This window comes from Aptenodytes patagonicus, chromosome 3, assembly GCF_965638725.1.
Source record: "Aptenodytes patagonicus chromosome 3, bAptPat1.pri.cur, whole genome shotgun sequence".
Classification (NCBI taxonomy): Eukaryota; Metazoa; Chordata; class Aves; order Sphenisciformes; family Spheniscidae; genus Aptenodytes; species Aptenodytes patagonicus.
Window position 1 is genome coordinate 70,340,502 of NC_134951.1, and position 26,879 is coordinate 70,367,380.

The following is a 26,879-nucleotide window of genomic DNA, read 5'->3' on the forward strand; positions in this document are numbered from 1 at the left end:
GGGTCTCTAGTCCCTTTGTTCCAGCTTTGGGGCTTGAATTGTGCTGGGTTTAGATTCAGGGCACAGTTGGATATGAGCGAATGCTGGAATAATGCTGTCTTGACATCCAAGGATCAGGAGAGAGAGGTTCAGTGAACCCTTAAGGTGTATATGCCACTTCAGGAGAAGGACCTTACGGGTGTTAATAAGTAGCTGATATTTAAGAGACCAAAGAGAGGTCTGAGCTCCTGTCATTAGAAGAAGGCAATGTTCAAGATGCTGGGCTTGAATGCTTCTGGAGTTGCTGGCCGTGGATAAATTGCTCTTTACAGGAGCAAAATTCAGCCTTACGGAATTCTTCTCCCATGCTTTCGCTGAGCTGCGGGGGAACAGGTTAGTTTTTGGGCAATGGTGGACGTGGCTTTTCTCATAATTTACCAGTCTTAATAGCATATTCTGTCTGCAGTGTTTTTCTCTGCCTGGTACATTTGATTGCACTAAATCAGAGTGAATTTATAATCCTTTACTTTTGGAGGGGGTGGTGGGAAGGCAGATGACTACAGTACCTCTTATAGAATATTATTATAAAAGAAGTGTGAATTACCTCCTAGCCCTTCATGCTGTTGAAAAATTGATTTGAATGACATTTTCAAGGTGTTGTTTCTAAGACATTCAGCAATTGCCATTCATCCATGAATGGTTAGTGAGATGAATAACAAAAAGTGGCTTAGGATTCATAGGAGGAAGTGTTAAAAAATAACATTTGGCAAAAAACACTGGTTATGCTAAATTCTCTTGTATATCTAAACTGCACTGAGGTTATCTAAATGGTTTTAGGTAATCCAGTCATTGTGGAAAAGATTATTTGAGACACAGAAGTGGCAACATCATTTCCATTTGTATGTGGACTGTAAGAGTCATCTGACTATATCAAATGCAATATGATATTATGGCAACATGGCTTTGAGGGAAATAAAACAGGCCCTCCTTGCTGGCCATTCTTTAGGCAGGTAAAATATAGCAACACTGCCTCTGAGTTAACTCATCCTTTCAGCAAGCAAACGTCAGAATTCAAACATGACGAGGAGAGAGGAGAGAAAGGAGAGTGAGTCTTTGAGGACTTCATCTTTGGGTGGAAACCTTGAGAATAATTGACCTTCCAGGAGACACATATATTTACTGGGTAGTTGCATGTAGGCTTTAATAAAAACTTACAGCAGATATCTTTCTGAAAATACTATAAAGAGGCAGTGTGCCTCTAGAAACCAAAATTCCTTATCAGGATCTTAAGAAGATCCATGTAGCTCTCATACATACACACTTATGGTGAAATCAACAATGTATGTTATTTTGCAGGTGCATGACGTTTTAAGATTGCTGATATCTTAGGTTAAAATGGTAGGAGTTTTATATATATAAGATATACTAATGTATCTATGTATGGACATTATTAAAGTACATTAATAAGGTACATAATTGAAGTGCATTATGTAACTTGTGATGAATTTTAAAATTTTGTACTGATCACTTTATAGTTGGAAGGTATCAAAAGCTGAATAGAATAATTAAATAATTAAAAGCTATTTCCAACAAAAAAATAAACCTTTGTCTTTAGCTAGAACCTTTTTTTTCATAGTTGTTGTTTAAATCTGTTTTTTCATCAAAACTTAAACTTCAGTGGTTTGGATTTTTACCGTTACGGGTTTTCTTCCTCCCATTTTATCCTCCTCCCCATGATTTTGCCTTTTTTATGTCAGCAAATGCAAAAAAAAAAAAGTGATATCCAGAGACTTTCCTCATCTTAAAAAGAAAGAAGCACACCGGCAAGTGCTCGAGCCTCACCGCCCAAGCCATAGAAGGCAAAGGCGGGGAGTGGGAGAATGAAGAGCCGCCCACTGTGGGAGAACATCAGGTTTGAGACCATCTAAGGCACCTGAAGGTGCATAAGTCCATGGGACCTGATGAAATCCATCCGCGGTCCTGAGGGAACTGGCGGATGAAGTTCCTAAGCCACTATCCATCGTATTTGAGAAGTCGTGGCAATCTGGTGAAATTCCAACTGACTGGAAAAGGGGAAACATAACCCCTGTTTTTAAAAAGGGAACAAAGGAAGACCCGGGGAACTACAGGCCAGTCAGTCTCACCTCTGTGCCTGGGAAGATCATGGAACAGATCCTCCTGGAAGCTATGCTGAGGCACATGGAGGGCAGGGAGGTGATTTGAGACAGCCAGCATGGCTTCACCAAAGGCAAGTCCTGCCTGACTAACCTAGTGGCCTTTTATGATGGAGTGACTACATCAGTGGACACGGGAAGGGCTACAGATGTCGTCTATCTGGACCTCTGTAAGGCCTTTGACACGGTCCCACACAACATCCTTCTCTCTGAGCTGGAGAGGTATGGATTTGATGGGTGGACTGTCCAGTGGGTGAGGAATTGGTTAGATGGTGGCATCCAGAGGGTAGTGGTCAACAGCTCAATGTCCAGATGGAGACTGATGATGAGTGGCGTCCCACAGGAGTCCATATTGGGACCGGTACTGTTTAATATCTTCATCAATGACATAGACAGTGGGATTGAGTCCACCCTCAGCAAGTTTGCAGATGACACCAAGTTGAGTGGTGTGGTCGACACACCAGAGGGACCTGGAAGTGTGAACCTCATGAGGTTTAACAAGGCCAAGTGCAAGGTCCTGCACCTGGGTCGGGGCAACCCCCAGTATCAATACAGGCTGGGGGATGAAGGGATTGAGAGCAGCCCTGCCAAGAAGGACTTGGGGGTACTGGTGGATGAAAAGCTGGACATGAGCCAGCAATGTGCGCTCACAGCCCAGAAGGCCAATGGTATCCTGGGCTGCATCAAAAGAAGTGTGACCAGCAGGTCGAGGGAGGTGATTCTGCCCCTCTGCTCCGCTCTGGTGAGACCCCAACTGCATCCAGTTCTGGAGCCCTCAGCATAAGAAAGACACGGACCTCTTGGAGCGGGTCCAGAGGAGGGTCGCAAAAATGGTCAGGGGGATGGAACACCTCTCCTATGAAGAAAGGCTGAGAGAGTTGGGGTGTTCAGCCTGGAGAAGAGAAGGCTTTGGGGAGACCTTATTGCAGCTTCTCAGTACTTAAAGGGGGCTTATAAGAAAGATGGCGGCCAACTTTTTAGCAGGGCCTGTTGCGACAGGACAAGGGGGAATGGCTTTAAACTAACGGGGGGTAGATTTAGACTAGATAGAAGGAAGATTTTTTTTACACTGAGGGTGGTGAAACACTGGCACAGGTTGCCCAGAGAGGTGGTGGATGCCCCATCCCTGGAAACATTCAAGGTCAGGTTGGCCGGGGCTCTGAGCAACCTGATCTAGTTGAAGATGTCCTTGCCCACGGCAGGGGGGTTGGACTAGATGACCTTTAGAGGTCCCTTCCAACCCAAACTATTTTATGATTCTATGATTCTAAGAATGAAGAACTGAAACGGAAATGAGAAAATGCTGGAAAGCTGTGTATGTTCTCTTTGAAATATACAGCTTGTATGTTACATTTTCAGCCTGTGTCAGCCTCCAGGCTAAGATACATACATCCTACGCAAATATCATTATCCGTGCTGAGCTTTCATCTTACAGTTCGGATTCCCAAAACTTACAGTTCTACCAAAGCAATCAGTAAAACAAATATTTTTCCGTTCCTTACAAGAAGGACTGTTTCCCTATGCTAAAGGAATAGGCTCCTAAGGAAATAGGAATAGGCTCCTAAGGAAATGCACTTAATAAAAAATAGTCTTCTTCCACCTATACTCTTCTGTAACGTCTGTTTACAGCTCGTGCTTTGACTCATGTTCTCCATCTGCTCTGTTATGTCTATCTGTATGCTTTTGCCTCGCACACGCCCGCTCAAGATGCAAGGTAAGTTGCCCATCTCTCACTGAGAAGTAAGCAGGGAGCATAAATAGTTTGTGCCATATTAACAGCAAGAACTGGCACTTGTGATGTGCAATGCATTGTCTCTAGTGGCTTCTGCACTTTGCCTCCCCCCTTTATGTTCCCTGAGCTTTGGGTGCTTGGTTGGTTTGATTTTTGCCACTGCTTCCTTTTTCTTTTTTTTCTGTCCTTGCAAGACTGGGAAAATACTGCCTTTCACAGCGTTAAAAATACCAATGATATGGTTAATTTACTTTTCTCCCACTCCACATTTTAAACTTGAGCATCCTTAACCAAGAATGCTTTTCTCCAACTTGTATGATCTATCCTCTTTGGAGGACCTCATAGCTGCACTGTCTCTAGAAAGCCTGCCTCTCCCTGTGGCTATGAATGAAGCGGTAGCTTCTCTTGTGTCTGGTACTGGAATAGAGCATAAAGAAGACAGACAGGACAGGGAATTTCTTCCCTACCAAAAGCCAGACAGGACATCCACTTATGAAGACCTTGTTTACACCCATCTTCACACCACGCAGCACAAGTGGAGAGGGAATGAAGGAGCAGAGCAGCATCCAGACAGTATGAGGCTGGAAGTAGAAAGGGAAAGAGGGATTTTATAGAGAAAAGACAGGTGAAAGGTAGGAAGACAAAGAACACTTCAGGTGGTGGTGGCTCATCCCGAATGAAGTCAGGGCCGGAGGTTTCCCTGCTCTCAGTACAACCAAGGCACCAAAATGGTAGTTGAAGTGACTTAGGAGTCCTCAGAGGGTAGAAAGCATGGTATAATGTACTGAAGACTGTTGCCATATTACAATTAATCTAATTTTTGTTTCCCCACTTCCAGTTTGAAAGACTATTTAATACATCTGGAATTGATAAATGAATGAATAGACCGCCATTTGCAAATCCTCACCCAAAATGAAAGAATGTGGCTTCCTATTAAATGGGAGATTATTACTGTCCCAACATAGGCAGCAGCATTAGCAATGAGTCCAGCAGAATTAAGGAGCTTTCTGAATGCTTTGACAAATAGAGTGCTAATGTCCTTGATGAAAAATGACTTTTAGCAAGGTCTTCCAAATATTTTCTCCTATTTCAACTATATTTCAGTCCCACTAGATGCATCTGTTCTTCACAAAGGAATTCTAGTAGGCATTGGGACATTTTTTCAACATCGGTGGTCAATTACTTTACCACCAGAGCTGGTCATATATTAAATTCAGACTACTTTTTAATGAAAAATGGCTTTTCAGATTGAATCAAATAAATACTTCAATTATTTTTTATTTTTCAGGGGGGGAAACTAGAACTGTTTTTTTTCTTTCAAGATAAAAAAAAAGAAAGCCTAAATCCACATTGCTTTCATTTCTCAAAAATGGGAGATTTTTGTATTAACCCTCCCCCCTCAAAAGCAGCTGTAAACAATTGTTTTAATACCATATCTGCAATTCTCAACTCTCAGACAAGGATTTACTGGTTAGAGGAGCTGTTGACCTCTCCCAGATGCAGAGTGAGAAGGCCTCTCCACTTTTTGGCCAAAACAGTCCATCATCTGTAAAGCACACTGGGGGAAGTACAGTAGAGAGCTCCTTAAGTCCTGCTTGGGTGAAGGAAGCAGTTGCAGCATTATGCCCCCCGGTCACCAGCACCCAGCCATGCAGTGGGGCTCAGCTGAGAGAGCACTCATGCCCCACTGCCAGCTCATTCTCCCCGGCACGGAGGGAGATCCTTCTGCCTGGGGGAAGGAGCTTGTGTCTCAGCTACCAGTAGAGGAGAAGGATCAGTAGAGGAGGTTTCCTGAAGGACCAAGGCGCAGTTCCTAGTCACGCCACTTACATACTGTGTGCAAATAATTTACAATTTTGATAACTCAGTTCTCCTTTTAAAACACGGACAGCGCTTCCCTGCTTTACAGGAGTTCTAAAGGCTGGTTGGTGTTTGCCAGGTTCTCGGCTGTTATGTGGGAGAGACGGAGAGAGTATTTGTTTAGACAGCGGTTGTGGCATAGAGGTTTGTAGTATGTCCATAGCCACCATGAGGTCATCTACTAATGTTGCTAGAGTCATTTCAGCCCCTTGATCCCATCTGAAGGCAGACTGGAGGAGGAGACCAAAGTGCAGTTTCTATTAGTTTCTTTAGACTTCTGGTTATTCCTAAATGTGTTGTGACTTTTCCTGGGAAGGGGAGATTGGAAATAGTACAGGAACTCCTTCCTATCCCGTTATTGTGATGTTCCTGGCTCCCTAACCAGCTCCTGCATCCTTTCTGCTTCCCAAGATATGCCTAGCTGAAGGCATGCCATGAATCCTTGAATCTCAACCGTATGAGTCACTGGGATCCATGCTGCTAAGCCTGTGCTCACATTCATGGACCCTGTCTAAAGTTGCCCTGAAGCTAAAGTCCATTAGTTTTAAGCCCCCGGTTGCTCTCTGCTTTCAGCAGCAGAGAGGGGTCAGAACAAGAATAAATTTCACAGGGAACAGCCCAAGTATTTCTCTGGCCTTTTTGTAGCATGTCTACGTTGACATTTAGAGAGGCAGATGGGCTCACGTTTAATAAAAAGTTTTGAAATAATCTGCTTTGATTGGGTGCCTAAACTATTGGATTTTATCTACATGATTGTCTTCTCCCGCTGCCATGAATGTTTGAGGTCAGTATGTTCAAGCCCTTAAGTAGCAGTGGACTTCCCACCAGGACTCTTCCGACTTTGATCTCCTGACAGGGGAGCGGTGTGGTGGCGTGGGCTGAGCCCAGTCGAAGGCATCGCCAACACCCGCATTCCAGTACAAAATCCATCACTGATTGCCTATCACCTTGGTTTAGACAGGATGCGTTTTCTTTCTTTGTGTGCATTTCTTCACTGATAAAGTGCTTTTATTCTTTTCTCCCGTTTCACAGAAATGTTATAAGGGTTAATTGGAGTTTTTATAAAGCATACTGACAGTCAGAAGTTATTTTAATTATTAATAAGACTAATGATATACCACCATCACAAGGAATTATACTGTGGTAATCCCTGCTGATCCCATAGTGACTGTCGGTTATCTAGGGTCTTTTAATGTACTTTTTGTCCCAGTTTGCTAAGAAGACCGGGGGTTTGGTTTTGTTTTGCTCTTTTTTTTGCAGTAAAATGGCAAAGTGGTAACTGATATTCCTGAGATGCGAAAGCAGTGTCACACACTGGAGGATGTACTAGAGATAATCTGTTTAAAGTTTAGGATTTATCTAAGGACCATAATATAGTTTCAAGTCTTTTTATAGTAGTTCCGCTGCTCTTAGACATTTCATCAGTGCGGCAAGCTTTTCCTTATGTTTTAATTTTGTTCAATAGCGGAGAGCATTAAGAAGTTGGTTATAGGGCTAAAGAAGACTCCTAAACAAGGTAGGCCAATAGGTCAAGTAATTAAAATACTAATACCAGTCTACTGCCAGGTACGTTCTGCAGAAATGCCAATACAAAGTTTAGTAACTCACTAAGAATGTGCTACAGCAGCAGCAGAGGAGAAACAAGAGGGCCGAGCGCGCGGTCTGGTGTGGGCGTACATTATGTACCCTCTCTACCCAGCACTGCTGTCAGTCAAATGGGCCGGGTTCGATCACTTAGGTATTCTTGCTGAAAATAACACTGGCATAAGACCCTGCCTAGAAACTTGCAGAAGTGAATTACACACATGGGTGCCCCTAAGCAGTAGTGCTTAACTGCTTGCTAGCGGTGGCTCCAAGGGCTTAAAGCAAAGACAACCTTATTGGTGGTGGTGGTGGGGAAATAAGAACAAACCAACAGTATTTGGTAAGTCTCTTCTCCTTCTGGCATGCCTTTGCAATGCTCTTAACTCAGTCCTCCATCTCAGGCCTGGGAGGGTAGCCGCCATCCTTGCTGACCCCACCATGGGCTCCTCATACCTTGTTGTCCTGGCTGGGCACAGATCCAAATCTGAGCAAGTCTGTCTTTCAGCCAGTGCAGCTGCAGCTCTGGTTCTGGAGATGGAAGCCCTAACCAGCCTTTCTCAGCTAACCTGCTGTTTTCAAGAGGTCTCCTTCTCTCCAGCTTCCTGTGCCCACCTGGCCCGCCATGCTGGCTCCCACACCTGCACTCCGGTCGGACGCGCTTGAGGCAGTTCTCTAGTCTTTCCCTTAACAACGAGGTTATCTTTATTGCCCCCTCCCAGTGGAAAAATATCACTGCTGTGGAGTTGGAGTGCTCTTAATTAAATGTGCATTTTCCCCTTCCCAACAGATGCCATTCTCCAGTATAAGGCTTCTGTCAATCAGTCTCAGGTAGCTTGGAATCACTGTTATTCCTCTTCAGTGACACATTTGTAGTGATCTTCCTTGTTTGTAAGGGTTTACTCTGCAATTCTTGCACTCGTAGTCACTCTGAGTATTTTAGTTGCAACAGAACAATGTTACAGCTAACATTATGAAATGTGTCTAGTGACTGGCCAGTCCATTCCCGCCTGAAAGGCATTTCCATAATCTTCCACCTCAAACACATGTTCACACACAATGGGATCATTACAGTGAGGAAACCACATGTAGAACTGGGGCCTTCCTGTCGTCCCTCTGTTCCTCAGCTGCAAAATGGTGACAGTTACAGGGCTATTTAGAAAATACTCTGAGAGTCTGAACAAGAGAGACTTCTGAAGTGCACAGGGTGGAAATGCTGCAGGTCAGGGTGATTGAGCTCTCCTTTTCTGCTCTCACCCCAGAGAACCAAGGGGATGGTATCAATGACCATGTACAAAACGCAGCAACTTTTTACAGACCCAGCCTTGGCCAGGGAGGGGAGATGGAAGAAGAGGTACTGAGGACTGACAAGACTGGATATAAAGGCCAGAGACCGTAACAGCCAGGCAATTAGGGACATGGGGTCATAGAATCACAGAGTGGCTGAGGTGGGAAGGCACCCGTGGAGATCGTCTTGTCCAACCCCCCTGCTCAAGCAGGGTCAGCTAGAGCCAGCGGCCTAGGGCAATGTCCAGTCAGGTTTTGAATATTGCCAAGGATGGAGACTCCGCAACCTCTCTGGGCAACCATTTTCAGTGTCTGATCACCCTCACAGTTAAAAAAGAGACTTCTTATGTTTAAAGAAAAAGTGTCATGAACACTTGCATGTGTGGGTGACCTCAGTCCCAATACTGGCATCCATCCCCCAGCACAGAAGAGATCAGCTGAAGGATACATGGGAAAACTTTACAGGTGACTGATTGTACAGCTTTATGAGCAGGTGCTGCAAAGGAAGTTCTGTCTTGAATCCCTGTGGCAATAGGGGAATACAGATAAATTGTCTAGTACCAGAAAAATGCATTGTGATACTACAAGTATCACCAAACTGTTGAACTTCTCAGACCACATGTAGCAGGATCCTGGGAAGGAGACCAAGGGGTACCTCACATTAACTACTTCAGACCTCAGCTGGTTTCTGTTGCTGGCAGGCTGGAGCAGAAGTCCTTGAGGACTTTATTCTATGACAGGAGCTGCGACACCAGGCAGAGTAAGAAGCCCTCCTTCCTCCAGGGTTCTCCAGAGTATGACACATGAGACCACTCATCCCACTGCAGCCCTCCCGCTCACCTACTGCTCTCCCAGGAACCACTGACCTTACATATGTGACAGTTCTGCTCCCCTCCTTGCTAGGAAAAATGCTACCGTGTGGTAAGAAGAATCACATCTCATTTCCATCAGCTCTTCTTCCTTTTTCACATCTGAAATAGAAAAGCCATGCTGGTCACTGATAGCTCAGTGAGATCAGCCTGGCTGGGGACAGAGCTGTTAGTGAGGGAAGCAGAGACAGGCATATCAAGGTTAAGGTGGACAGAAAAAATCAGGCCAGACTCTGCAAAACAACACAGAGAAGCCCATAGCTTTAATACTCTGGGTATCACAGCTCCACTGCAACCTGATCGTCTTGGAGCCCTTTGATATCACATATGTTAAGTATCGCTGTCCTCTTGTGATGCTCATATATTGCCCACCACTGCAATACTCAAACAGGTATTTGACAGCAGGAAAATAGCAGGCCATTTCCCATTAAAAGATTTATTGAGCTCTGCATTATCTGCGTTAAAGCAAGATTACTTATATTTGCAGAGTTCAAAGTCCAAAAAAGTAAGGAAATGTGAAAGATAAACTCTGTACAGCAGTGCTAACATCAGTTTTATTTACATGCTCTATTTTACAGTATTCAGTCAATATGTATAGAAATACATTTACAGATTACGATATCAATGTCCACGTTTTCTGAGAAAAACAGGTAAATAGAAATGTGTTCTATGTAAGGAATGTGATTGAATTTTGCTCTAAAAGAAAACATCATTTCTTATTTGCTGACATTTGACACTATAACAGTATAATCTTGAGTTACATGATGTATAGTTTGTCTTCAGCTCTCATCACTTGGCAGGGATAGTTCACAGAAGACATGAATGCCTTAGTTCAAGCATGGATGAAAGGCAAAACACCTGCCAGTCTCCAAATGCGTTCCTCTTCCCCCACCCTCTCCCCAGATGTGTACCTTTTCATGCTTGTCTAAACCACACTTTAGCCATTCAGCATACTTGGATTTTAGAAAGATGTGACGTTATCAGGATTCACACATATTTAAGAACAAGGGCAAACACTTTCTTGCATACTATACTGGTTAACACTGAGATCTTTCTCAGTCTAAGCATGTATATGCGTGATTTAATGTGATTCCATTTGTAAAAAGTATGCCACCCTCTTGAGACCCTTGTATTTATCTGCTTTCAATTACATTTCAAGTATTCAGAAAGTCTCCTATACTAATCCCATCCAAGTTGGAAGCCACATAGCTCATGCATGAGACTGTCAAACATGAGTAGTTGCAGATGTCAGTGCACCGATGGCAGGGATCCAGGAAGATAGATCAAGGCTTAGTCACTGAAAAATACACGCCAACACATCTCAGATACATAGTATTGTAGCACCTCATGAGGAAAACGTGTCATGACAGGAAATCAATAACCTCTTGGAGGCGATCTGTTTTTGAAATATTCTTGATTAATTATGCCAGGGTGTGTTTGGCAACTTTGCCTGATCCAGCATTAACCTAATGCTTTTTGCATGAAGCACTATTGTAACTAGTCTCATAAGTCAAATCTGATGGTTCAAGTCAGGTTTAAAAGGGTCAGGTTATAGATTTTGTAATGTCTTTGTGTCCGACATTGCTGCCTTTACTATGGTGTGTAGGTTTTTACTATCAATCAAAGTAACAATTGTTTTAACATGAACAATAGCATTTAGAACTAATTGCATTTGAAATGGAATGATTCTCCTAAATAAAGTATGTCATATAGTGGGTAAAACAAGTAGGGAATGTCAGTGTGTTTTCGTGACAGAAGACCTTAGTTCAGGATGTTCCCCAGGCTTGTTTGCTTACGTGCCTTCTTTGCAGAGGAGAAGCAGCTCTAGGAGACACACAAGGAGGGCTGCACGTCCATCTTTCTTCCCCTGCCTTCCTGCACAAACTCATTTTGCCCCTCAACAAGTGTACCAACCATACCTGCTGCCCCATCTGCCCCTCAACAAATGCAGGACCTCAGCCCATGCCTCCTGCCTTCCCTACACCCCCACCACATACCCTCACTTCCCTGCATCCCAGCACATGCTAGTGCCTTACCCACTGAAAGCACATCACTCCTGGTCTTACTAATCTTGCGGTACCTCTAGACCCTGCCTTGGCCTGGCTTCTGCATCCTTAGCACGGAGTGCAAGACCAGCAGTATTTTTTTTCTGCAGCAGGTGCTGTCGGCAAAGCCGAGTGCAGAGCTGAGAGCTGCTTTGGTGCCCGGCCACGGCCTATCACCGGTCATCAGGTCACTCGGCAGCAGCTGCCAGCGTCCAGCTGCTGCCGCACAGCTCAGCCCTGCACCGTTGCACAGGCTGGAGGAATGTGGAGCTGATGCTAGTGCAGCGCTTTGGCCAGGGGCACGTGCACCATTGCTTGAGAAGCTCTTCCCTCATGCACCTCTGCTTCGCAGTGGAGTACGCGCTATTTAGAAGATGCAGGGCAATGCACGTCATGCAAAACTAGTTACAGACAGATCGCTGGGTGCAGGAATGAGACCACGCTCACGTTAGTCTGCTACTGCTTTCTGTAATATGAGAACAAAAAAGCTGAGGAGGTTACGTCCTCCAGAGCTATTTATTAAAGGAGTTTGCATGTATAATATAAAGAAATAATTAAATAAAGATAATGACAATGTCTTGTGAGATAAATTGTTTGAACCAAGTTGCAGATAGTTGCAGTCCCCATGTGATAGACCAAAGTTTGACCTTTGGCTACCTCACCTGCACAACACCCAATAAATCCACCTCCTCAGTAACCACTTCCAAGATTTTAAATTTCCGAATAGCATCAAAGAGCCACCATTTGAAAAAGAAACTGCCAAATAATGATTTCTTGATTTTCCCAAATGTGGAATTTCTTTCCCCAAATTACAGTGGCCTGAAGCCCAGGACAAGTAATATTCAGTTCTGGACCAGTGACAGATTCAGAGTCCAATGTCTTCAGGTTAGAAAGAGGATACTTTGGCTATCATGAAGCCAAAAATAACCTTCTGTGAAAGCCTTAGTGCTAGCCCTGGGAGATTGCCAGATATTAGAATTTAACATGGCACATTTTATGTACAGACAAACTTTTCAAGTCAGTTAAAGAGATTTAGAAAACATACTGATACAAATTATTTTCTCCTTTTGAGGCCTGTGCAGCTAGACTCATGATATGGAAGGAGTTGGCTTTCCAAGGAGAGGAATGCTATTTTCCATATGAGTAAAATTGTTTTAAACCATTGCTAAAATACACCTGCAAGCTTTGTTTAGTGATTTTTGTGCTAGGAGTACATGAGGCTTAATGATTTTACTAGCACTTTTTCAGCATGACCTGCATAAACAATCAACATTCATTCATGCAAATTAAATCTCTGTGATACATGTAAGTGTGTGTGTATAAACATTGATTTTAAGGATAATTGTAAGAGACAATAATATATTCCTTTGCCTAGATAAACCTTTTTGCAAATAGCGGTTTAAGAAATTCTAGGGCGAGTGGTTTAACTGGTAAGAGGCAAATAAGTAGAACAAAATATGTAGAAAACTTATTTTACATTGTGATTAATGAGTGATCCTTGCACAGGATGTGTGTGTGTGTATGTTCCGCATTGTTAGTGGCGTGTTTTTTCTAAGGATTTTGTGGCAAAAATAAGGACTTGAGGTTGAAAGTAAATTGGGGGTCGCAGGGTTTGCTCAGCTGTGTCTGAGTGCACAGAATCTGGGCTTTGTTGATTCTCTTGTATTTTAAAAGTCTCCTAACAGTAGTGCGGTGCACGCTGTCAGGAGCTGACCAGGGAGTTTGGGCACGGCACGGAAGAAACAGAAAGCCTAGCTAAGGGATCCCAGCAAAAGGAGAGAGGTGAATTATGTGACATTGCACTTTGCACGTGTTTAATGATATCTGGATACATGACATGCGTTAAAGTAGTTATATTGAATTATACAAATTTAAAGAAAATTAAACATGTAACAATGCTGTTCCATTTGGCAACGTGGCACTGGTTTTGCACAATTTTGCTATACCAGATGTGCCATGTCCTGTCCCGTCCCATCCCTGCCATCATCTTGTTTCAAGTCCAAGTGATCAAGATTTTGATGTGTCAAGTTAAGGCATTACCTGTGCCTGCCAAACACACTGCTGGATGTGAAGGGAAGACCTGTGGTGACTGAAAGAGGCCAAGACAGAAGCAAGGATGCGTTGCCCTGGGAGCTGCTGAATCAGGGCCAGGAGGGCACAGACGGGTCGCTTGGCCTGGTAGGATGGGACCTGCAAGGAAGCAGCTTGAAGCAGCAGGAGCTGAGATGGGGGAGAGACAGACAGCTCAGAGGGAGGCAACTGAAGAAGCCTTCAAAAGCAGAGGGGAACCAGGACAGAGGGTTGATCAAGGTAACAACTGAGAGATGCTGAAAGGGCCAAGATGTCTCAGAGCTATAAACTTGAATGAGTAGATCGGCTTTCATACCAAATTCTTGTTACTTCTCTATATGTGTTTGCTCATCTTGGGCTGACACCCAGGAATGGAACCGAGGTATATGATACGGTTCTCCGTTCCTCCATAGCTACCCTACGTAACCTCGAGGGAGGCATGCCATCTCCATCTTACCCTCCTGCAAAATGGGGATAGGATATCCTACCCCTACAGATCAGGGCTGCTGTGAGGGTATGTTTAGTAATGCTTTTGAGGTGGTGTGAAGTGCTTCAGTGATTGGCGGTGTGGAAATTCTATAGATAAACACCTATATATAATCTCCCTGACACTAGTAGAGTCATAGGCGTGAGATCAGATTGACACTGCTATTTCAATATATAGTCTGTACTGCATGTATCAGAAACAACAAGAACAAACCTGTCAACATTAGGTATGCATGGAAAAAATGATACAATTCCTGTTAAGTCAGATATGCCGTGTCCACTGTATTTATCTACAGAAAAGAGGAAAAGACAGGGTAACATTAAAGAGGAAGTGTTAATTTTCTTTTCAAAGAATGGTACACTCTTACATTGATTGAAAATGGTTATCTCTGGCTCTTGTGTGTTTTGTGGCATTAATAGGGTATTGGTCTTTGTTTAGATCATACAATACTTCTTCCTCCCTCCAACCTACAATAACAATTAACAAGCCGTCTGTGGCTGCCTTGGAGTGCATCCTGTGCATCAGCATGTCTCAGTTAATAGTCATAATTTCTCATTTGTAAGAGGAAAAGTGCTACCAGCGCTTTCAGTCTCAGAAGGGCTCAGACCCACTCAAGGATTCCAATTTATTATGTATCCAGCTCTGATATCCTGCTGCTCTCTTTATAGATTAGGCTGCCTTGGTGGAAGGTATTATCCTTCAGATGACACATAAATACTCTTGCCAGCTGTTCCTTTCTTAGAAGTTTCTCAACGAGTAAATCATAATTGTGCCCCTTGTTTTACTAGTTTCTGATCTGGTTCTCCACATTACTCTGCTAGGAGCATGCAGAAAATGCAGCTTTATTACTGCTATTACTCTACAAATGGCGCTGACTACAACTGTAGGTATTTTTAGGCCTATTAGTACTGGTTTCCAAAGTGAATACACCAGTAGTGATTTTAAATTAAGAGGAATGGGCATACATCATTTTGCTGGTCGTTTCTGTAAAATCTTTAATCTCAAGGTGCTGCACAAACCCCTGAGAGGTAAGAAGGAGATGCAGATGGATTGCTTCACTCATTCTGACATGCAGCAGCTGTTAAACAACACATGATCTGGTTGTGAGCTCAGGAAAAAAAGTGAAGGGTAACATCCTATTGGTGGAAACTAGATTTTAGAGAGGAATTTAGAAAGACGGAAAGCAGGGGCAGCCAGCAGATGCAGCAGTTTGCACAGCAGCTCACGCAGCAGGGTGCAAAGAAGGGGGCCTCCATCAAATTCATACCCGTGTAAGTCTCAGGCACGGTGGCAGCGTGCCGCAGGGCAGTTTCCCCAGCAGATGTTGGAGCAGCTGCCCCTGCCAGGGCAGAGGCTTTGACGCAGACACAGGTTCGGGTGGCGGACGCAGCCCTCCAGGTCCCAGGGTGCATAAGTTCTGTGGGTGAAGACCCATCTGCAGCCGCCTTGTTCCAGGGAGCACCAGCACTTCCAGGAGGCTCCCAGTCCATCAGTTAAAATGTTGGTGACGTCAAAGCTGCAAGGCCTCCTTTCTTGTCACTGGGCTTTTGCTGACTTAAAAGCATGGGCTGAATGTCACACTGAAGCCCTCTCAGTAGAGGTCCACGGTATTTCCATTGAACTAAAATGTCCTATACCCTGTATTTTTTAGTCTGATCAAAGTGAGTAACAAGTTGCAGTCTTCTGTTGGTTGAAGTGAATTATAATCACAATTTACGTGATCCCCAAACGGTTTCACCATCCCTGCAGAACTTCTGCGTACTGACTGGGCATCTGAGAAAGCAGATGCTTTTCTAGACTGAACTTGTCGTAAAGGTAGTTCTGGACAGTCTCTGCAGATCAGGACTGGGTGACTTCGGAAGATAGCACTGCCATGTTTGTGCTAAGGACAGAAGATACCAATACACAAAGCTGTCAATTTAGCACCTTTTTAAAAGCTTTAACATTCCCTTTAAAACACAGTTAAGGGAGGAGAAAAGGCCAAGCAAGGTATTGATGAAAACAGTGTTAAAAAAAGCAGCACTTACTGGTTGGAAGATAAAATATATAATCAGGCTTTCAAGAATGAGCACTTAATTTGCCTAAAGACTATTAGAGAACTCATTCTTAATGTACCTGCTTTGCATAAAATCTTTTTTTCCAACTACCAGTTACAGCACACACCTAAAATGGGGAAGCACAGTCCTCCATCAAATCTCAACTTGTCAAGCCAACATTACAGATGTTCTGTCTATTTGTAATGTGATTTTCCAGTCTCAGATGTCATTAGGCACATACATACCATGTGGGAGGTGGTGCGTATTTTAAAAATACCTTTTAAAGAGTCATTAATGAGCAGAGTTTCTCTCAGGAAGCAATGGCAGTGGTTCTAGGAATTAATTCACCTGCAGGTCTCAGGGTGGCTTTTTTGCAATGTGTGCTAATTCAGCTTCACTCAGAGGTTGCTCCTTTGGAGTCAGTCTCCCAAGTGTTTTCTGGATCAAATTCTCCATATGATAACCTTCCTGCAAATTCCACCTGAGCTCCGCGTGTCAGGCTGGTTTCTCTCTGTTTTCATGCATCATTACCAGGAGCTGAAGATTCGGCAAGCCAAGTTTCTTCTCCACTTGTAGCTGATGGGACGCTGGGAAGCAGTGCTGTGTGGTGGACACATGTGCTGCTGCCCCGGCAGAGCTGGAGGCTATCCCCTACCCCGAGCCTGCGGTCACCGCGGGGCACATGTGCAGCGAGTGTCGCCTTCCCGGCTGATGGAGAGGGTGCTCCCTGACGTACCCACATCATTGCTCAGATCAAGTATCTAGTGTCAGCACAGTCATACAGGCAAAACTGTCTCACAGGAGCAGCTGGTCTCAGTGTGAGCGGAATAAGCTGTCCAGGTAAAAATGCAGTTTTACTTGTAAATACTTAGTCTATAATAAAAGTGCCTTATCAATATAGCATTGATTACTAGTGCTAGCATAGTTTACTCTATTATAATACTATACTAATCGCTATACTCTTAATTATAAATTTGCCCTTTTCTTAAAGACTTTAAATGGTGCAAAATAACAATTACTGGAAAGCTGTTACAGCAGCTAATCATCCTCACCATTTAAACCTCCTTGTTATTTGAACTTCCTCATTCCTTAGTCTTCTTTCAGGTAAGCCCCTGGAGATACTTTGACAAACAAGGTGAGAAATGTTGTGCTGTCCTCCAAACTGCCAGTAAGTAAAAGGGATCAGTCCCAGAGATACCAGTTGGGCATCTTTGATCGGCACGGCATGATCTTTAACAAACAGGTCAAGGAAGCATGAATGTTGTTTTCTCTCTAAGCCTCAGATTCCCGTTGGCCCAAGTTTATTCAGAAATTAGGTGTCAAAAACATTAGAGGGTATAAAATTTCTGGCCTCCTGCAGCTTTCCCAGCCCTGATGGATCCCACTCCAAGCACATTTGACCCCTGCTCACCTTCACTAGGCTTCAGTCCAGGTGCCAGTCTGATTCAAATTTGGTATTTATAGCTCCAGAGTTTTAATTGGCACTGTTTGACAGAAGGTATCCCTGCCTACAAAATTTCATGTTTTTTAAGTTGAGGTTTTTGGAGGGGCTGAAATGTAGGAAAGGGAAATTTTATCTTAGTTGTAGTTTGGGTAAAGCATCTGAAACAGCTTTTTAGAGTGGCAGTTTCACTAGAACATTTTAAACCAAAGTTCATACTCTGGATTTGTAAAACTGCAGTGTTTGCAGTTAGCATTGTCATTTGCTGTAACAGATGAAGATTAAAGATACACATCTCTGATTTTCTCCTTACACTTTTAATTGCACTGTACTTTTGACAGGATTTTGTATATAAACTCTTTAGTGATACAGCTCATTATCCGCTTTTCCCCACCGCCTTACCTGTAGAAAAGAGCAGAAGGGAGAATTTAGGAAAATAATGACCTATTTTATTATATAACCACAGGAATTGGGAGGCGGGGAAGGAGGAAAGGACTCTAGATTAAGGGTTGATTGCTGAAATTATTTTAACTACTTTTTAATTGGCAAGCTGTTGAGTTGTTATCATCAATGAAGAGCACATCAGCAAGCAGTATCTAAATTGGTAAACATATCAATTGAGAAACCGAGCTCACAAGCTCTGTAACCGTCATTCATACAGTGAAGTGTTAAGACTAAGTGACTGGATCACAAGAGTACATCATTCAAGAAATATCAAGGGTTTGGAGTTAAAAGTCTTCGTTGTCTTCTGTTTTTTTCTCTGAAGAGGTTGTGAAGGCAGGGCAGGAGACGTTTGCACAGCCTCCAGCTACCCTGCTCTGGGGGCTCTGCAGAGCGAGGTACTGATCTCTGTCTGAAGACCTTTTCCATACAGATGTAAGAATTCATACAGGTGAACCTCCAGGGTTTGCTTTGCTGTCAGTCCCTGTTAAAGGACTCTGAAGGTCCTGCGCAGTCTATAGACCTCTCATCTCCTAGTGGGCACCTCTATTGCAGACCACATGTAAAACATGTTTGCGTTCCCTTGATGCTGAGTTACACTGTTTAAAGGGATGGGGGCGGAACAAGTTGTTTAAAGATGAAGAAATGGAAGGCTCCCCTAACTGCTGTATTATCCACCTGACATTCTGCAAATGCTAGTCATTAATTACTAATGCCTTGAAAATCAGAGCAGTTACCCGATTCAAATTACGTTACATCTCTGAGCCAGAGCATTTCCATTATCTTATCATTTCCCATTCAAACAATTCTTCCTTCTCCACAGTTGTTAAAGGCTCAGACCCTGCTCTGTTTCCTCTCGTTTAGACCTCTTATCCACACAAGGATATTTCTACTCCATGTCTGTCCTGCCTTCACGTTGGTGAAAATTGGTGTGGGTTTACAGCATAATTATTACAAACTTACAAATCTGGCCCTCCAGCTCCCCCCAGAACTACATGTGCGCATCTGGTGGCAGAACGTGGTCAATGTAAGCCATAACCTTCTTTTCCAGTTGGTGATCAAGTGCTTGGGGAAGGATTGAACCTGGTTTAGGGCTTAGGCTGCCCTTGCACCTGCAGACTTCCCTGTGGACTGGACAGGAGAGTTCACAGTCGCGGTCACACCAAGCCCCAGGACCACGCTCTCAACTGAAGTAATCCCCTTTAGTCACCAGCGATAACTTGTCCCCATGGTGGCAAGGCAGGGCGTGTTTCTGGAGTCACCAATAATGCTGGTTCTAGGTGAGCTGTGTATTGAGAACTGATGGGGTTTATTTCCTGGCACGTTTGTGCTTCGCTTATGTATATTTTCACGCCTGCCAGCACTCTGAAATCTAGACATCGAGTGTTGGGGGCAGGCTAGATGCAATTTTTCATGCTGCTGACATTAATTGGATGAACAGACCTTCTCAGAAGGGGCAGTGTAGGAAATGTGTATGGAAAAATGACAAAATAAGGACTTTCACAGCTAAATAAAGACAAGTGGCTGAAAATGTTTTTTACAGCTTTGGCTTTCATGTGTTTCATTTGGGAATCTAAAACCGTTTTGCACAACAACTAACAAATTAAGATTCACAACACCTTTCTGAAGAAGATAATTGCTCCTGTCTTACAGATGGAGGAACAGAGGTATTCAGGCTATCATTTGAAAATATGTCCCCTGTTTTCAAGTCCCCAGATTGAGATACATTTAAACCTAATTCTCAGAAGCATTAAATACCTCCATTTATACTCATCCATTTGGCATTGTTTGTGCCTAGAGTCTCTGAAAATCAGATGCATTGCCTCCTAACTTGAATGGTCAAAATAACTTTGTGATGTGGCAAAGATTGCAAGGCCAAACTAGGGCTGGGACCCATGCCCCTCATGCCACATCCCGTTTTTACTCACTGAGTATCCACCTTGCATTCCTCGCCAAAAGGAAAAGCACGTTCTACTCACTCAATTTTCCTCTGCTCTCTTGAAAAATTGGATGTTATAGCAACAATATCGCTTGGGTTACTGATCGACTTTGTAGAGTCATTTTACCTTGTCTTTCTAGACCATCAAGAAATTGTCTTCAGGTTTTTGTAATTAAGTTTCTTATTGTAGAACTAGCATGGAAATGCAGTGAGAATCATTTGCATCACCTGGTTTTCCCCCGTTGTTTTATTTTTTTCAGCATACAACAGTTTTGCCCTTTGTATTAATCGAGATGAGAACAACACATCATCAGTATCCCAGCAGGAGTTGTGGACTGGCTGCAGTGTGCACCTTCGCTGTTGGCTATATTTTATGGTAAGGGCTGTACGCACTGTGTTTTCATATTGTATTGGGGGTTTTGTACTGCTAAATTTGGGCACATATTTCATTATGGATATAATCGCTAACACATTCACGCTGCATGCCTCGTTTGGTCCAAGACCTGGGCTTTGTCTGGTTTCCCCAGATGCTTATATTTTTAGAAAGTATATGCCAAACCTCACACAACAGGAATTTGTTGAACAATCCCATGTAAGCAGTGGTCTTTCCAAGGGTACATTTTTCAACCTTTTTTCAAGCTAAATGTTTTTCTTGGACCTTAGTTTTATTGCTTAGGGTTTTTGTTCTATCAAATAAAATTGAGAATGGGCAAATGATTTCCTGCATCAGTATTTAAGCGGCAACAGAAAAGATAGAACACTGTCTTTTTTCTTTACTAGTTCATAAATTATTTCTGTAAAATTGATTACAGAATAAGCCAGTAATCCAAACACTCTGAAGTTTGTTTTAAAAAATGCAAATGTTTGTGAAAAATTAAACTAAAACAGAAATAACCTTTCTTACACAACATTAAATTAAGTCTTTGGTCAGTTTCTATTCAAGCACCTGACTTACATGACAGAGTTAATTTACTTCGGTCATTCTAGCATTTTATTTTTCACTAAACCTTTGTTTTATTTACAATGCTCCTTTGATAGCATATATCCTTTATCCTTTCTGCAAACATTTCATGACCCCCTGTTTACTTCTCATATTCTCGCTTCTCACCTCACAACACCCTTCCCTCAGCTAAGAGGATATTTTCAAAATTGTGGATAATACTGCTTTTTCCACCAGTCAAGTGAGATAAAACTAATGAGAGAGAAACACAGCCTCAAGGCAGTACTGTACACTGCTTCAACTATGGAACTTGCCCCTTCAGTCCAGTGAAAGAGAAGCCATTATTCATACACGTCCACGCACACTGAGTGATCATAAAATGCTAGTAATCCAGCTGAAGTGGGATGTTGTGTCCCAGGACAACAGTCACATTCTGCCATTTGTTTTTATAAACATACATATCCTTCTTAAAAAAGAATAATATTTGTAATTGTAAGATAAGGACAGCCTCATGCAAAAAGGCACGTAATGATTCCTTCAGGAGAAAGGAATTATTTTGTTTTAACTCATATATAATAATGCATAACTGTGACATTTCTCGACCTTCCTCTGAAGGGTGCCTAGAGACAGGTTGGCAGAGTTACTGTGCCTGTGATCTGACCTCCTATGGCAACTCCTGTTTTCTCAAAATCATCTGAGTAGGCACATGCAATAGTATTCAGTAGGAATAGAAAATTGGAACAATCCAGTTCTGCAAGTGAAATAAAACCAGAGGTGTCTTAAAATCTTTTAAGAAGCTGTTACAGTATCAGTGTGATACTCATATGGCTTGATCCTGCCCACTACAGTGCATCTACATTCTACAGCTACAAATACAAGGTAAAAGGAAATTGTAGGACAAGTAAAGTAGGGGAAGAAGATTCTGCATTAAGAAATTAACTGCTAAGCAAATACCCAGTTACAGCCTATGATCAGCTCCCTTTGCTTTTGCCGTTTATTGGTTTTGCCTACACGTACATTATTTCCAAAACAGATAGGACTACTCTCAAGTGACTCACCTTCTTCCAAGTTGTGATTTCTCTAAAGATGGTCTGAGACAATTGCTTATTCAGCCTAGAGGTCATCCTGCTAAGTTCTGCACTTAAAGCCCATTTCTCCTTCTGATCTTATGAAAGAAGGTCTTTGGGGAAGACTGGAGGCAGACACAGGCTACACTGTGCCATCATCTGCAAGTTCTGCATGTCTTCAGCTTGCAAGTGTTATTGAAGCCTCTATCCAAGATTTGGTTGAGGCTGCAAGCCAAATCTTGGCTCGATGATAGCAATACAATATATCTGACAGTCACAGGTTGGGAAAATCTACCAGAAAGTATGAAAAGTGGGGGTTTTTTCATCCCTCTCACTCAGAGTGTGCCTACCTTTCACAGCTGAGGTCCACTATCTTCCTGCTGCTAAGTGGCCACATTGAAGTGGAGACCTTAATCACTTAGAGGGTTTGGAATTACTTAATTCGGATTTGCTGCCCTTGTTGGTGTACCTTTTAGACCCCTCAAGGTTAGCACAGTGCATTAAAATGAGACTACACCTGCAAATGACCTAGTTACATACAGCCTGGTGGAACTTATTTCCTTTGTACCTTTGGTTGTCCATGGGTCCCCTGCTGGGGCTTAGTTCTTGGTTTATGTTTTTTTACCTAGAAGTTAGGGATCTGCCACTTGAGAATTTTTCCTCTCCCTACGTCGTTTTTCCCTCAGAGAAGTGTTTTCACTGCACCTCTCACAGTATAAAGTGGAGACAGTTGCTAATCAGATGTTCTCTATGTTTTGCCCTTAAATTTTGAACTCTCTCCCCACCTCAGCTGAAACCTTCTTACCATGCTACATGATATATGTGTCATGTCGCACTTCGTACTGTAAAGGAGCATACAGGAGGATATTGTTCAGGTTTGATTCTGTTAATGCATTTTTTTCAACTCCAAGTAGAGGAGAGCTTCTGTTTTATTTCATGTGTGACTGAATCTTTCACGTATGGAAGAGATGGTGGAGCAGCAAGCTTTTATTATATATATTTGATAAATGAGAAAACAGGCAAACTATTCTGAATAGAATCACTGAAGTTGGAAGGACATAGCTAAATAACTTGATATCCCTTGAGCATTATTCAGAGACGTTGTCTGAGAAACATCCTTTCTTGAAGAGCAAAACCTTTTTCTATTTTTCTTTCTTTTTTTTGCATTCTCTCCCTTCAGTCAGAGAGCGTTTGAGTAGGCACACTTAGTTGATGCGCTCTCTGTGAGGGGGAGCTCTCCCTTGCTCTTAAGGAGCGGTGCCCAGGCAGAGCATTCACAGACTTGCATTGCCTGTCACAGACCATACATGGACTTTCAGGATCAAGGCCACAGGATAAGACGGGAAAGGCCGATTGGCTTTATTTAGCATGGCTTGAAAAGGTCACAATTTGTATTGGATTGTTAAATCTAGACAGTGCTAAGAAAACCCAAGAGCTTGCCAGTACTACCAGAAAATACTGCCAATGGCTGTATGGAGTTGGTTGTCAAGGAACAGAAAAGAGCCAGAAATGTGTTGCTCCTTGCAATAAGAATGACCTCATGGTAACTAATATCAGAGTCTAATATGTCCCTAAAATAAACTGAGACAAATACGTTTATTTAAAGTGGTTTTCTTGTTCCCTCTGCTTTTGAGCACTTGAGGATGCCAAAAAAACAGACCCTAAGAACCTGACTCCACTGCTCTAGTCATGCAGGGCTACGTGTTTGGGAGCAAAAGACTTGATCTGCTCTCTTGTTGCTATCTCAAATCCACTAGGAGCTGCCTCCACAAGTGCCAAGCTTGGACTTGATTCATTCTTTGATTCTTTGATAAATCTGTTTAAAGAGCTCAGGTACCTTTAAACTTTCATTTGAAAATAAAGTTTCTCTTGAAGTTACTTTAGGAGAGTTCTGTAGATTTGCCGAGGGAAAGCATTTAGATGGGGTAATTTGCTGAATTCTTCTTGAACAAATTTAAGAAAGGAATGTACACTGAGAATTTGGAATGAATTTGAGATCAATGCTGTCAGCCTTGCTGTAGGATTTCCATTAGCGATTCTCCATAGAAGGAGAGGAAGATCAGAAAGAGCAGATGTTGGCAAAGGGATAAGGGTGCAGACTGCTAGGACAAACCTTGACATTCAGAAGAGAGGGGTGGAGAGTTAGAGCATGAAGCTTGGTGGGAATTAACAGTCACATCGATAAAGAAGGGCAGGATTGAGAAACCAGAAGGATTTCTCAAGTGGCTCGTGTCAATGGAGCAGGAGAGACACAGCATGGCTGTACTAGGGTGTGCTGAGGGTCTGTATGTAGGGAGGGGGTCATGAATGCCTTTGGAAGTGAGCACTAGGGCCAGAAGTTCATTAGAGACCAGAGGAATCAGTGGTTGGGGAAAAAACAAGTGAAAAGTCCTTGAGGCAAGTAAGAGAGATGAACTAGAACCATGGGTTAAAAGAGAAATGGGTAAGGAAATGTGCAGCTCACAGGTCAGCAGCTTGAAAGCTGAAATCATGCAAGTAAGTGGGAAAAGCTGGGAGGGGGAGAGAGAGACAGGCTTTGAAATCAGAGTGGAAGGCTGATGGAGAGGTGGGTGATAGATGAGACAATGCAGAGGAGGAGGAAAGAGTTGGAGCCAGAGCTACTCAGAACAGGAAAGAGTAGGAAGAAGTAGAAGCAGCAGAAATAGGCCAGGAGAAGATTAGCGTCCCGTGTACCTGACCCAGAAGGAGGGTGGGAGAGCAGAAGTGCTTTCAGTGAGAGAAGGCTGCATGGATCCTCAGCCTGTTAGGTCTGACATAGCCATCATGGACTGTTACATTCTGGCTCCCCTCCACCTGCACATCCTCAAATGTTTCAGTCAAAGCAACAGTACAATCACAGATGACATGCATGGATAATACATTCTCACTTGCTTGTGCAGCTCCTTAAAATATAGCTCAAGAAGGCATAGCAACCATTACTATATTTAAAATGAAATATTATTTATCAAAATAGATGACTTCCAAAGATGATAACATCTTGCAGCGGATCTGCGGAGTTTCTGTCATTCTAGCTACCTATACATAAAAACAAATTTCTGCTAAGCTTTGTTCGTCCCAGAGGATGCCAGCACCATGTCATGCTGAGTATGTTTTGCATGTGACATTATTTGCAGCTGCAGTTTTCCAGGGCTTGTCTTCTTGTGACTGCATAAGCCACTCCATACCAGTAGCACAGTCCTATGAACCACATATTGTTCAGCACCACTCAGATGAATGGAGAAGAATCCAGTGTAAGAAACTGGAACAAGACTGGACAATTGCTGTTATTTCCTAACTGATGACTGTTTATTGAACTTATTTTTTAGTCTTTAAAATTTCTAAACAATGTACATTCCTGGTGTAGGTGACTTAGGCCTCGCTGGCTGGTATTATAAGAAGCCTAGCATCTTAACGTGGCTGAGATCTTAACAATTCTGATTAGATGCAGAACAAGGTGTCCTATGTTGGGGGGGGTTTTTTGAGGGGGAAGAAAAATCATAAGGATTTATGAAAATGTGCCTCACATCAGTCGGTATTAGAAACCAAAAGTAGAACAGATTTAGTGTGGGTCATTGTGTTCCTGCCTCTGAAAGCATAGGGTTGGTCCCTACTCTATAACCACAAATGATTTGTTCATTCAAGTTTTGAATGACTCAGCTGCTGTAAGCCCGTCACCTCCTTTGGGAGACATTCCACAATTTAATCGTTCTGGGTAAAGTTCTCACTATCTGTGGAAAAGGAAGAGACTGATGCTAGGAAAGATCATGAAATAAAAGCGTAGAAAACGCCCATGTTCTGTTGTTTGGTAAAGAGTAGCCACAATGGAAACTGGCCTAGGATTTGTTTGGGACCAAAGATTCAGCCTTCCTTTCTGCCAGTCACTGGAAACCTGAACAGCACAGAAGATGTGGGAAAGGATTTGCTGCTGCGAGAAGTAACTGCCATAGGAGATCAGAGTAGTCAGGTATCTAAGCTCCAGCTGTAGCTAATGTCAGATGATTGAGGAGAAGATTTAGCAGGCCATTTTGGAATAACCAGCCTGTAAGGGAAGTTTTCTTCCAAAACCTATGTCAAAAAGTAGATGCTTGGATCCTTCAGTCTTGATGGTTTATATACCTTGTACTCTTTGAACTTAAGCATAACTGTACTCATTCTTACTGCTTGTACAGTCTCCTGACTTCAGAATCTTGCTCGAGTTGCATGATACGGCCCAGAGAAGAGGAGTAGACTTCTAAACTTGTATACTTCAAAACTTCTTTCAATATCTTGATTTCAGTGATGTATCACTGAAAGGTAGGGTAGAACATTCCAGAGGTTAATTAGGTATCATGCAGAAAGGTATTTCCGTTATCAGATTTGAATTTCTTGTCTCCGAGTTCTGTTAAAGTGCTTCTTCTGTTATGAGGAAGAGCATTGGGAGCTCTTCAGCCATTTTATGACATGCATTATTATTCTGTGTCCTCTCATTCACTGCTCTTGAAAAGTTACACAGCCCCTCATCTAGTAGTTCCTGTTTCCAGAACATGTAGTACTGATTGTTGTTCGGCTGCAGATTTTGCTGAAGGACTCAACTTGGGCAGGAAATGGGTGGAGACTCTCAGAGTTCAGACCACAATGTGCCGCCAAGCTGTGATGCCTGTGCAAGTATATTCAGACTCCTGTAGCTGAGAGCAGCCATCATGAAGAAGCAACCATTTTCCGCAACATGTCTCCCGTTGCAAAATCTTTCGGGTGTCATGGTTATCTGCCGTTATATCCACGTGTTGAGCTTGCTTCTACTAGGACTTGAGTTTTACACGTGCTGTTGTAACAGCTGCATTACTCAAAGCGACAGGTAGAGCACACATAAACCGCAAGGTTCTGACAATCTTTTGTAGTTACTTTTCCTCATTAACAAAAGATCTATAGCCAAAGAATAAATGTACATGTAT

The 26,879-nt window shown here is 42.9% G+C and overlaps 1 protein-coding gene across 2 annotated transcripts in view; it reads left to right on the top strand.

The window, feature by feature from the left end:
• Positions 1-26,879, top strand: part of AIG1 (androgen induced 1) — a 128,542-nt gene that overhangs the window by 94,441 nt on the left and 7,222 nt on the right. For both annotated transcript variants that reach the window (XM_076333750.1, XM_076333751.1), the window contains one exon: positions 20,202-20,317. In XM_076333750.1, the coding sequence (XP_076189865.1) occupies positions 20,202-20,317 (116 nt within the window). The remainder of the gene's footprint in view (positions 1-20,201; positions 20,318-26,879) is intronic.